Source organism: Diadema antillarum, unplaced genomic scaffold (genome assembly GCF_040938485.1).
Source record: "Diadema antillarum isolate AM-2024a unplaced genomic scaffold, OU_Dant_1.0 seq00001751_RagTag, whole genome shotgun sequence".
NCBI lineage: Eukaryota > Metazoa > Echinodermata > Echinoidea > Diadematoida > Diadematidae > Diadema > Diadema antillarum.
The window spans coordinates 51,364-64,031 of record NW_027272433.1 but is presented as its reverse complement, the minus strand read 5'-3'; the positions used below and the strand labels follow the sequence as shown (position 1 = coordinate 64,031).

General features: G+C 39.1%; 2 protein-coding genes across 2 annotated transcripts; one reads left to right on the top strand and one right to left on the bottom strand.

Annotated features, from left to right (window-relative positions):
• Positions 1 to 2,032: 2,032 nt before the first annotated feature.
• On the bottom strand, positions 2,033 to 2,769 carry LOC139712029 (haloacid dehalogenase-like hydrolase domain-containing protein 3). The gene has a single exon (XM_071623869.1). It carries the CDS (start codon positions 2,767 to 2,769, stop codon positions 2,035 to 2,037), a length of 735 nt encoding a protein of 244 aa, XP_071479970.1. The 3' UTR covers positions 2,033 to 2,034.
• Positions 2,770 to 5,918: 3,149 nt separating this feature from the next.
• On the top strand, positions 5,919 to 11,609 carry LOC139712016 (GDP-fucose protein O-fucosyltransferase 1-like). The gene is made up of 7 exons (XM_071623857.1): positions 5,919 to 6,045; positions 7,023 to 7,138; positions 7,700 to 7,823; positions 8,302 to 8,467; positions 9,794 to 9,989; positions 10,566 to 10,796; positions 11,412 to 11,609. The coding sequence occupies exons 1-7, from the start codon at positions 5,919 to 5,921 to the stop codon at positions 11,607 to 11,609; spliced, it is 1,158 nt and encodes a 385-aa protein (XP_071479958.1).
• Positions 11,610 to 12,668: the final 1,059 nt, after the last annotated feature.

The following is a 12,668-nucleotide window of genomic DNA, read 5'->3' as shown; positions in this document are numbered from 1 at the left end:
CTGTTGACTGTTCACACTGGCTTCATCAACTGGGAGGTGGCAAAGAACCCATACTGGACTGAGATGCCTAATTTTGCACTTCTTTTCACACATGCATGTACATAAATGCAAGGAATGTACAATTTTTAATTCTCCTTAAAGATGAGAATTTGACTTAAATATTCAGTCATGACATTTTGACAGGACCTTCATATTGAAGCTAAACTGTTATATAAATCAATCAATATAGGGCTGACACTTGCTAATCATACATTTGTGTGAATCTACGAAGTACCTTTAAAATCACTAGTATGTCTAGTTTAGAGCCCTGGGGCCTGTCTTATAAAGACTTGTGATAGAAATCAATCACAAGTTTTTTTGAGAGCTGCAATGCAAGTTGCGATTGATGTGGGGACTTGTGATTGATTTGAAGGCTTTATAAGACGGGGCCCTAGAGAAGCATGCTATCATCAAGAATTTTGCAATAATTGGCAACTATTTTTAGCTCAATTTTTAGCTGCTCTATGCTGCCAAGAACAGTTCATGATTATGATATTTGTTGCTTTGCACTGTGCTACGCACACTGGAAGCAGCATGCACATTTTGCCAAGTAGATCGACTTGATATACATTTGACATAAATATGATAAGGATTTCAAATCATACAATTCTGAATTTAGGTTTTCTGTGTTTCAATCCCTAATCCAGAATATACAAATATCATGTAGCTTTCCTAAAAGCAATGCTTTCGTATAATTATAACATAATCATGAACATTGTATCAAATACTGAAATGATAGGTGGTGTAAAATGGTTCAACACATATTGTTGACTCCAATAAAAACAATAAATTTTATATGGAAATAATTATACTTTTTTTGCTCTTCTGTTTATCTCCAGGCAAGATAAGGTTTCTTTAAAATGTATGTACGCGTGTATGCCATGATATATTCTGAGTCACAAGACCTTACCCACATGAAAACATTACATTGATTTCTGTATTATGATTATATTCTTCATGACCGATTCTAAATGTTTTCATGGAAAACTGAATATTGGTAAAAAGTAATATTAAAAGTAATATTAGTAAAAGAGAGTAAAATTTGCATATAAATGGAAAATCATCATACATGAAGCTACAATACCAATCCTTTCTTTGACCCATCTATTCCCAGAAACCACATTTGTGTGGCTTGGTTCTGTACGTAATGATATCTTAACCCATTGAGGATGAGTCCCGAGTATACTCGGGCAGCTGTCTATGGGAAATGTGTGTTGTAAAAAAATCAGTCCGTCCTACATGGGTTAACCTCATGACTGATCTCAAATTGGTAAATACATTTTAGAAGATTAGAGTTAATATTCCTCTCCCAAATTGGCAAACATTTGGTTCTCTTTACTGCTTTTGGTGCATTTAATGAGTCAAAACACTCCAATCTACAGCTGTAAAGTCTTTCTCCAAAATAAGATATGCAGCAAAGTACAGAGCAACCAGTTTAAGGAGACAAGTTGATAATTATTGCAGCAAAATTACCCCAGGATCTGATGGGTCAAAGTACAATGTACTACGTTTGATTGACATCCACATCAATGTGCCCGCATTTAATTGTTAATTGATTAATGGAAATACAGGCATATCCATTGCAAACAAGGCATAGATTGACAGATTTCATTCAGCACTGTTTACTCAGCTTAGCATGATCATCAAGTACTTGATGCAATTCAGAAGTCACTAAAACATTTTGATAAAAGAGAAGACTTTAACTCTTTGTACCTGGCATATCATTGTTCTGTCAAACTTTGGATTCTATAAATGACAGGGCAGCATTAAATAATTTCATTTTGTTTGAATTCACTTCTCTTGAATTTGCAGCTTGTATTACCTTGACAAAAAAGAGAGGAACATCATGAAATAATACTCTTCACAAAAGGCAAATTCAATATTCGAAACAAAAAAGCATCCAAACGTTGCTCTTTTCCCCCGAGTTCATATTTTCATAAACCAGTAATAAAAACAACAAAAAGGGTTGTAAGAAGAGTACCATGGACTACAAAATCAAACAGAAGGCATCTTGAAAATCTTTGTCTCCAAATCAGAGATATCGGACAGTATGTGGTCCTTACTGATATCAGGCCAATTCTCCTCAGTGGAACCTTTGCGATCCACCAAGTAGGCATCCATTCCAACCGCTTTGGCCCCAAAGTAGTCCAATTCAACATTGTCGCCAATGTGGGCACACAATGCTGGATCAATAGCAAGCCTGTCCAGGGCTAGACGAAAAAATGCAGCATCAGGCTTCTCGCATTTCATTTCCGATGATGAGAGAACGAATGAAAAATGTGGAGCTAGGTCCAAGGACTGTAGCACACTCATTAACCTTTCATCATTGTTTGACAGAACTCCGAGCGCGACTCCGTTCCTATTCAGAAACGTCAGCATCTCTTTCACCTCAGGGAATGTCTCCCACGTCTGACTGGTGCTGAAGTCCTGGTACAGCTTGGAGGATATCTTGTCGAGGATGCCTTCCTTCAAAGTGTAGCCAGCCGTGAGAAATGTGCGGAATATAACGTTGGTCCACCACTGCTCAGGAGTGAGGCCCGTAGTGGCCCCAAAGTTTGGGTGAACAGCCACCTGTTCCTTGTAGGCCACACGAAAGCCACGGTTCAGGTCAGGCACCTTGGCCTCCACCCCAAACATCTTCGCAACCCTGCGATAGTGGTCCCCGGCCGTGTTCCGGACCTGAATCAGTGTATTGTTCACATCAAAAGTGAGCAGCCTGTACCGGAGCATTTTTGGGACTCTATTCGTCTGGAACGCTACGTCCCCGGGTCCTTGTCCAACACAGCAGGAAGTGTTGTGCAATGCCAGGTCTAGTTACTTTGCATGCTGGGTACCTGCATTCGGAGGAAAATTATGAAAAGAAAGTTGATTGTGATGAAGTTGGCAATATCAAAGTGATACATCACATTCTAGAGCAATCAGATCCAACAAAGTTGAGAAAAGACAATTTGTCCGCTTGGAATTATCCACAGAAATGTTGATCACTGTGACAATGCGCATGACTAAACATGATTTTCTTCAAATTTGAAATGGATCAGTTATCTCATGATGCCTATACCAGTTACCATTAGTATCCTTGCATTTTAGCAGCATTATGAAGAGGACGTCTACCAAGCAAAGTCGAAACTGCATAACTCTCAAGGATTACACATATTTACATTTCCTGATTTCACTCACATTTCAGCTGATCTGGATTGCTTAAATTAACTGCATCCATATTGCCATCATACATATGAAGTATTTTTGACAAAAACTTTTAATTAACTTGTTAGTGATAATATCAGCAACTTTCATTGGGGGAGCTGGAGAGAACAATTAAAAGCAATCCTGACTGATGAACAGGCTCTGGCCTTCACCATCATTGCAGAAAAGTAAAGTATCGTGGTAAGACTGATATATGTTATCTTCCTCCATAACTAATTGTTCCAGGAAAGTCAAAGGGTAGGGTCTACATGGTAGGCCTATGGTATATTCCATACAATGGACCAACTACCGGTACACATGTACAGCATTTAATTGCCACAAACTTGCCAGTCGAGAGGCTCAACTTACTGGAGTACTCCAAGTACCGTAGTACGTTCTACATCACATTCATTGATATTCATGTACACAACCAGGGGCAGATCCAGGAATTCTGTAAAAGGGGAGGTGTCTTTCCAAAATTAAAGGGGGTGCACGCACCCCCATTTTTTTCTTTATATTTCTTTTGTTTTAACAAAAAAATAAAGAGGGGGGCGCACCCAGTGCGCCCCCCACGGCACTGGATCTGCCACTGCAAGTTAGTGCAACCTTCTATACCGGTAGTGTGTGTTAATCTTGAACTTAAGAAACAGAAATAAAGATAAAGTGGCATGGTATCTCACTTATGATTATGAATGATGCACTACGATACGTACTTGAATACGCAAATGCATCATCAGTGGCAGATGTATTCTTCTTCTCTCTCTTATCCTTCTCTTCTTGTCAAGTTCTTCCTTCAGAGATAGCCAGGTCCTGCTTCAATCACTTCTATAAAAGCCAAAGGGCATATCTGTGTAAATTCCACGGCGCCGATTCAAACTAGATTCTACTTGGTGATGCAAAAGCCTAAGGTAATTTTCGTAGACGAATGGTTAGTCTTTGTGGAAATCACAGATGAAGAAAAAGGAGTGGCTGAGCAGCTCTCGCCAAGTAGATCTACCTCTTTGGAAGACACGTATGTCACGTCGACAGGAAATAACAATGGTCGGTCCTCATTTCATCCATCCACGTCCTATAATGATGCGCACCGTAGCCGCCGTGGTCATCCGGTGGTTACTGTACGTGGAACCAGCTGCGTGTAACTGTGGGTGAGCAATGCGGCGGCGAGGCCTAGATAGTAGGGCAAACGAATCATCATCTACGTTCAAACATTCCTTGAACTGCGTTCTAAATGATCACGCCGACAGCTTTTCGATCTAAAACCTGTCTCCCCAGCCTCTTCCGGTGCACGGACGCTAAGCCTATGAGAACAGCCAGCCTGACGTGACACTGCACTGCACTGCACTGGCGATCTAGGTAGCAGCTGCAGCCAAAGCTCCGGGCTAGCTGGCCGCCGCTTGCTCTGCGCTGGCGCCGTACCTGTTGGCTAGCTCGGTCTCGTTCCTTCATCACGTGCGCTGACCTTGGCACTCCTAGCTCCTACAGGCTACAGAACACTGCCAACCCTGCCTTACCAGGTACGCTTCTTCGACTCCTCCTTATCTAGCTCCATGTACCTCCCATTCTCTTCTTCTTCTGCGTTTCATATTCAAGGATGTAGCTTGTAATTGTACTTTGCGAAGTGGTTATCGTTTATCTCAGGGATCACCCGAGAGGAAGAAATCATTCACCGTGGAATACACGTAGCAGCAATCCCGCCTTAGTCCGACGCACCAGTTTCTATGTTACATGTACTTCTTTATCACCCATGATAGTGTAGCGACCACACACAATATTACATTTTGTGAGTACTTACTAAGCTCAGTTGATCTGATAATTCAAGTCACATCCGGGGAGGTCTAAGGTGCATTTAGCCGTCAAGAGGCTCAAGTAGTTGCAGACATAAGTACCCAAATAATCGAATAATTGTGGTACTAAACGACATTACTGCATGTGCAGTGCTAATAAAAATCCATCTAACAAATTTACCTATTTAGATCTATACTGTCAAGTGTCTAGTCAATAGACACTGTCTAAGTATAATCACTCAGTTTTGTTAACGTTCAGAGAATAGATCTCTAGCGAGTGGGAACATGAACATTGATGTCAGAATGTGTGTATCCACAACTACAAGATGCATTTTTAGAAAGACCTTAAGGTCCTTATTTTAGTTGTTGTGTATCCTGTTTTGTCCCCCCCCCCCCCCCCAAAAAAAAAGAAAAAGAAAAAAGAAGAAGACCCAGACACAGACTAGGTACTGCATCTAGGAAATTTGTGTGTGGTGTCCATTCTAAAAATATTGTTGCATATTTTCATATGTTTTCATAATTTGGTTGGGACTGCATGAACATTGTTGAAAATGTCAGTTTACAACAAAGGTAAAGTTCTATACAAACTGGAGTATGTGAACAGTTTGAATGAAAAAAGAAATAATTTCCTTTTTTTTCAAGTAGGATCATATGAAATAGAGGAAAATATATTTCCTCACAACACATAACAAGAAATACAGTAGATCTATTTTTTATCAAGATTTAAGTTAAATCACATGTTTTAGTTAGTATTTTCTTTTTTAGCAGCTTCAGTCTCAAATATCTCAAGTTGAAGATAGATACATCAGTTTTTTAGTTGTTGTTTTTTTTCATTTAAACTCTTCATTTAATGACGGTGTAGTGGCCTTGTGTGTTCTTTTAACTTGGAACAGGTGGTATCACATCATAGCGATGGCTGAGAATTGTGTGAAGGGATTTGTACTCCTGCTCGCATCATCACTGCTAGCCTACAGTCAAGCCTCAAACACAGTGGACAAAATTGACCCGCATGGTTATGTAACATATTGCCCATGTATGGGTAAGTAATAGGCCAGTAAGAAGTAAGAATGGGATTTGGAGGTCTTTATTAGGGTATGCACGCCCACTGCTTAGGAAGCTAGCCACTTCGTAAGAATTTTCACCACATGTGCATTAAAAGCTCCAATATAATATTTTAGAGGAAAGAAGCAAATCTTGCTGTCCTAGGAATGATAATATATCAATGATTCATACATCACCAAAAAGGCCCATGAAGTGTCACCACATTAATCTCTTTAAAATGTTCTACATACCATTTCACCAAATGTTTTTTATGGTAGGAACTTTTTCACATCTTTTTACATTAACAACACATTGAAAATTATTTGAATATTTTTAAAAACTGTGTGTTTCATCTACAACTTTTGGCCAACCCCATCTACAACTTTTGACCAACCCCATCTGGGCCCCGTTGCATAAAAGCTACTATTGTGGTAACTTTGCCATCCAATGGTAACTAGCATGGAATTCTTGATTTTGATTGGCTGTTGAGTATTGTTACCATGGTAGTTACCATTAGATGGCAAAGTTACCACAATAGTAACTTTTATGTGGCAACGGGGCACAGGCCTATAGTTTAGACTTTACAGCAGATATGTAATAATACACAATGCTGCGATTGACAGTTCGTCTTCGTTGGAGCCAAGTTTTAGTTATGTGTGATGGAATAGCAGAGCATTATTTAATTGAGGGTCGTGAAAAAAAAATATCTGTAAACCATTCCCATGTGTAGCAGAATAGTTTGTAAATATATTTTAGCTGTGGAATTCTTAACTATATCTTTACTTAACCCCCTCCCCCCCCCCAAAAAAAAAAAAATGATTCAATGATAATTGAGTTTGAACTTAAGTACTTTCCATTCTTGTGTACATTATGTGCAGTCTTCAACTGGATTAGCTGTAACTTATGTGATGTTCAGTTACCAAACAATGTTGATCTCTTCATTAATTTTTCTTGCTGCTTGATTTTCTTTGCCAGGTCGTTTTGGGAATCAGGCGGACCATTTTCTCGGAGCTCTCTCATTTGCCCATGGCCTAGACAGAACCTTGATTTTGCCACCGTGGGTGGAATACCCTGGTCACATCAGAGGCTCAGTAAGTAATTGACCACTTCATGCATTTTCTGTTTGTTTCTTTTTACATAATTAACTTGGATTGTTTTTCATGTGAGCATGTCATGTAACGCCCTTCAAAATACAATGAAGTATCGACCTCTTTTATAGGAAGATTTGATGTCAGACATGGCATTAGATTCTAATATATTTGGCTAGTTTTCTCAATGTGCAAAGTGGCAGTTGTAAACAGATGCTCTTGGACTGTGGCACGGATCACAATTTACACCAAGCTGATGTAACAATGATCATCAACCCAACTATTCTGTACCCAATGCAACATATCTCAACACTGATATGAGGGAATCCTCCTAGATGAGAACCTATAGTGCTAGTAAAGCAAAGTTGACATTAGTTCGTATCACTTTGAGCCGAGGATACAAGCCATGGATGCATTGCATGAATGTTCATTTCCTTCACATTGTGACTAATATGACATATTTACACAAACAAATGTGTGAATTAAAGTTGTCCTGAACAGCCTGTGGACCCCCCCAATATAGATGGCCCTAGGCTTCACTACTTGTGTTGTGGTGATCCGTAGGTTCAAATCCCATTTGATGACTACTTCAAAGTGGAGCCCCTCAGGGAGTACCATCGGGTCATCACCATGGAGACATTCATGAAGGAGCTGGCACCAACGCTATGGCCCAAAGGGAAGCGAACAGGTGAGAGGGAACGTGATGTACGTCACATCACTAGTAAGATTACCGATACATGAATTGCCATGATATTGGCATTTAGATATAAGTTTTGATTTACACTGGTCATCCACTTATCAACCTGTGGAACTTTGATTCAAAATATCTTTTCAACCCCAAGGGAAAACTATGTAAAGTGTCAGGAATTGCATGCAGCATCCCACACCTTGAACTGTCCACACCAGTGATTAAATAATTGAAGCATGTTGTAATGGTTCAAGTCGGACTCTGTCTCAATCTATTTTCCATTTTACTGCAAGTGCAGCTCTCCTTACTGATTCTCATTCATTTTTGCAGGTGCTTTTTATTTTTGCTTGTCTACAGTCCAGTTCTTGCTGTATTTCACTTTAAAGACAAGTCCCATAAGGCCCTACTATATTTTGTCACTGTTTATCTTTTTCATTTATTCATTTTTAATTTTTATTCATTTGATGCCCACTTCCAGGCTTTTGCTACAGATACCGTGATGGTAAAGACTGTAAGATGAAGGAGGGCAATCCTTTTGGTCCCTTTTGGGACAACATAAACGTCGACTTTGACAACTATGAGGAGTTTGGACCTCTCTCATACAACACACATTTACCGGCAGTACGAGCAGCATGGGAAAAGAGGTAAGGTGTCACACTCAGTGCCCCACATATGGCGGTACCAATATCTTTACAAAACAAGGTTCTGTATCTTTAAACCGAATGTTCATATCCTGCCCAGTGCACTAATCCTGGGACACAACATTTTACCCACAAATATCCCTCTTTACCCAAGTCTGAGAAATGGGTATTATTATGATTATCAGTAGTAATAGTAGTATTCAATGTTCAGGTAATGATAGTTTTATGAATATTACTGTCATCATCAAATTAATGCGGTAAGATTGCTGCATTGTTATCTGGCAATACCACTGTTATTTACAGTGTTATCACATCGGTTGTTTGGAGAAAGAAGCATAAAGTATGGCCCTCCATACCAAATTGGCCAGGCTTTTCATAAAAGTAAGAGCTTAAGTGACATATGTGCTGGGGATTAATGCTTAATGCTTCTTTGGTAGCGAGAGGTTTGGCAAAGTTCATAATCTGTGATATTTAATTGAGATATGAACTTTTCAGGCGACATGGAAGAAGATAATCTGCTGAGGACATGAATTGCCAGTGTACTCAACATATGAGTTTAGTGTAATATGTTTTTTCATTCATCATACAATTTCTTTTTGTAAAACACAATTTCTTTTTGTAAAACAATTCTTTGCTACTTTTTTTTTTCAAATTTTCTTCTACTTCAGCAAAGTTAATATGTTGGCATAGACAGCTGTCTTGTCTTCCTTAGCATTATCACTACACAGCTTAAATAATGATACTCTTGTTGTTATAAGTTTGTGATGATATGTAAAACATACTTTTGACATGCAACTTGAACTTGGTGTGATTCAGAATATAATTCTATATTAATTGCAATCAAATGTAAATAATGCTTGATATTTTATACCTTCATAATTGTCTTGAGATATCTTTAAAAATCCATTATGGAGTCTCTGAGAAAAGTAGCTGCTTTCACGAAACCGATGATTGGAATCACTTTCTTTCCAGTTGCTGTGGTAATAGTTAGCATTTGAAAAAAAAAAGAAAAAATAGATTCCAAGCAAGTACTGTTACATCTCCTCAGAGTTCTGAGATGTTTTTTAAATCATGGAAGCAAAGATGCACAGTGCATAACTTATTTAAAGCCGCATGACCCCATATTCAACCAGTTACAAAGCCCAAAATATCATTGTATAAAGTAATGACAAAGCTTCACCTGGATTCTCAAGTAATTGCATCACTCGGTCATTAACCCTTTGTTTGTTTCGAGTGCCGATTGGCACAGAAGAGTCCATAGCATTGTATGCACTGTCCGAAGTCCCTGGCACAGAAATGGTTATACATTTGTACTTCATCTCTTGTCAGATTTCCAGTGTCGGAGTACCCCGTGCTGGCCATGTCTGGGGCTCCTGCCTCTTTTCCGGTCACCGAGGCAAACCGCCCTCTTCACCGCTTCCTGCACTGGTCAGACCAGGTGGAGGAGAAGGTGGATGCCTTCATCCGGGAGCATCTTTCTTCTGGCCCTTTTGTCGGCATCCACATGAGGATTGGTTCAGACTGGGTAAGAGCTGGCCTTCTTTCACTGCTCGTTCACACCAGAGTCAGAATTTGGTCTTTAGCTGTGTTACAACCGAATGATGCAATGTCATTAATTTCTGTGATTGAAAGATTCAAACAGACCATCACCTCGGTTGCTTGCACAGGAGAGCCAAAAGCGATACTTTAATTTTGTGCCATGCCTAATAAAGATTGTTCACATGTCGGCCAGACACCGCATTCTAATTTAGTACTACCTACAGCGTATTGTAATTACAAATTGATAGCCAAACATAATCTTCCAAAGGGAATGATAAAGTTCTAATTTTAACACTTCATATTCTTGAAAAGAGTTGTATTGTACATGCTTCAGTGTCTTTATTAGTATACTGCCACAAAAAGCTAGATAGTCATATTGCATTTTAAATGTGAAATTTTCCTTGCTATTAATAAGGCTGACTGTCATCACATTACCAGTAAGAGCAGAAGTTCATTTCACATTTAGCGCTTGTGTATCACATTATATGAAATATAACAGAATGCCCACCCTGCCAAAATACTCTACAATAAATGTACATCATCACTTTAATACACCATACAGGTCAATGCATGTAAGCATGCTTCAAGCTCGCGGCAAATGTTTGCCTCGCCCCAGTGCCTCGGCCCTAACAATGAATTCGGCGAGGTCACCGACGACCTCTGCATGCCTCCGCGGAAAGTGGTCATCAAGCAGATCAAGGATGCTGTGAAGAAGGTTAAGGCCACGGCGGTGTTTGTGGCATCCGACGTCGACCCAAATATAAAGGAGCTGCAGGCAGCCCTGCCTAAAAAGGTGATGCTGGTCCCCAAGGGTCTCCTAGAAAAGTCACATAGTTTCAGTGTAGTCTTCTTGGTGTGTGCTTGGTGTTTGCCCTCATATTCCTTGTTGTCATGTCTTTTTCTACTAGGACGTTTGAAATGAACTATAGAAAATAAATTTTTTCTGAAAAAAGAGTTACCAACACCTTTATATCCCATTTTCTTTGCTCATTTTTCCTCTAATAAACTCCTTTATATGTAACAAATGCAAAGAGAAGAAAACTGACCAGAAATGAATATAATTTATCAGTGGAAAAATGAGCAAAGAAAATGGGATGGAATCCCATTTTATTTTGAGATTTATAATTAATGGGGGGGGGGGTTCTGTCAGGCATGAGACTGTCTGGTATGATGGTTTGACCATTATGATAGCATCATTTGTATTATTAGTCTTTGAGAATTGTTGTCTTGTGATCTCACATGTATCTCAAGAAAATAGAATTGCAAATATTTAATAGTGATCTCTACACAACTTGTCCTTCATAGTGTTGATTAGTAATATATTATCCACTCCTCAAGGACATTAATTTCTCTGCAGATGTAATACATGTATTTTCTTTTTCTCCTTTGTTTTTCTGAAATATTTCAGGTCAAAGTAATACAGAACAAGCCAGCTAATCCGCACATGGACCTTGCAATATTGGCCAAGTCTGACCACTACATCTGTAATTGCATCTCGACTTTCTCCGCTTTCGCCAAGCGAGAGCGAGACGCCGCCGGGAAGCCATCTTCTTTCTGGGTATTCAGCAAAACTTCCAAGAAGTCAAAGTCTCAAGATGAGTTATGATGTACACCCTTACCGTACGACAATTGAAATATTGTATGTTAGATCAGGAGGCCATATATATGGGGTCATGGATCGAGAAGATATATGTCAGGGTTTGTGGTTTCACATTAAGTTGCCTCCCGGATTTAGAGCATAGATGGCGCATGTGGAAATAGTAAAGGATTAAATTTATGTAAAATAATAATAATGTTTCAAGGTTGGGGAGTAGAGGGATCAGTGTGTGTGATGATGCCTTTCATAACTGTTCAAGGGTTCTCAAAGCTTTCCGTATTTAAGATATTTTGTAAGATATCACAGATTTCTATAGAGTGTAAGATTACAGGGTAATGCCCCTCTTTAGTATTTTTAACCAAGTATCAATCCACACCTTTTTGCCTGAAATCTCTTTTAAAGGATTATTAAAGAAAATGAAAATACCTGTGTTTTAGAGAAATATGATTTTCCTGTCAGCCCTGAATAAACAATATTACTGAACTTAACAGGAAACATGTTCTCCAAAGACACAGCCACAGTAGCTAATAAGTTTGTTTGTGTAAAGTGAGTGAGATTGCCAGTTGCTTATTTTTTTTAAATCCACAAATGCATGCTCCAACTTCATTCCAGATGAGATTTGGTTCTTGAATGATTTCCCCTTCCCCCTTTAGAGTATGTGTCCACATACTTGTCATGATGCTCAAGGGAGGTGTTCCCTGAGACAAGTGGGGGATAAAAACAACACTCACCAGTATTTTGATTTGATATCATTTCAAACTTAATTTGGATTTTGGATCTTTACATCTGGCGACACATACAAATTTTGTGCGACAAGTGAATGGAGCTAACAAATTTGAATCACCAGACTAAGAATTTACCCCAGAGCAATAAACAGTCCTGAAGGAGAATATTAGGAAACTATGTGAGGTCATAGTGTGATGAAGTAAATGATTAGGTTTCTTTGGGTTTGTTTTGTTTTGCTTTGTTTTTGTTTCCCGGGAGTTTTACAGGCTTTGACCCATAAGCCCATGTATTACAGTGGGAATCATCTATGACCATGCTTCTCACTCCATGGGCCGCAATAAT

Excerpts from the sequence above, each read along its gene's own strand:
- LOC139712029 (XM_071623869.1), bottom strand. The coding sequence starts at position 2,769 with ATGCTCCGGTACAGGCTGCTCACTTTTGATGTGAACAATACACTGATT.
- LOC139712016 (XM_071623857.1), top strand. The coding sequence starts at position 5,919 with ATGGCTGAGAATTGTGTGAAGGGATTTGTACTCCTGCTCGCATCATCA. Across the intron at positions 7,139-7,699 it reads CTGGTCACATCAGAGGCTCA|GTTCAAATCCCATTTGATGA; the intron begins GTAAGTAATTGA and ends GGTGATCCGTAG. Across the intron at positions 9,990-10,565 it reads TGAGGATTGGTTCAGACTGG|GTCAATGCATGTAAGCATGC; the intron begins GTAAGAGCTGGC and ends TACACCATACAG.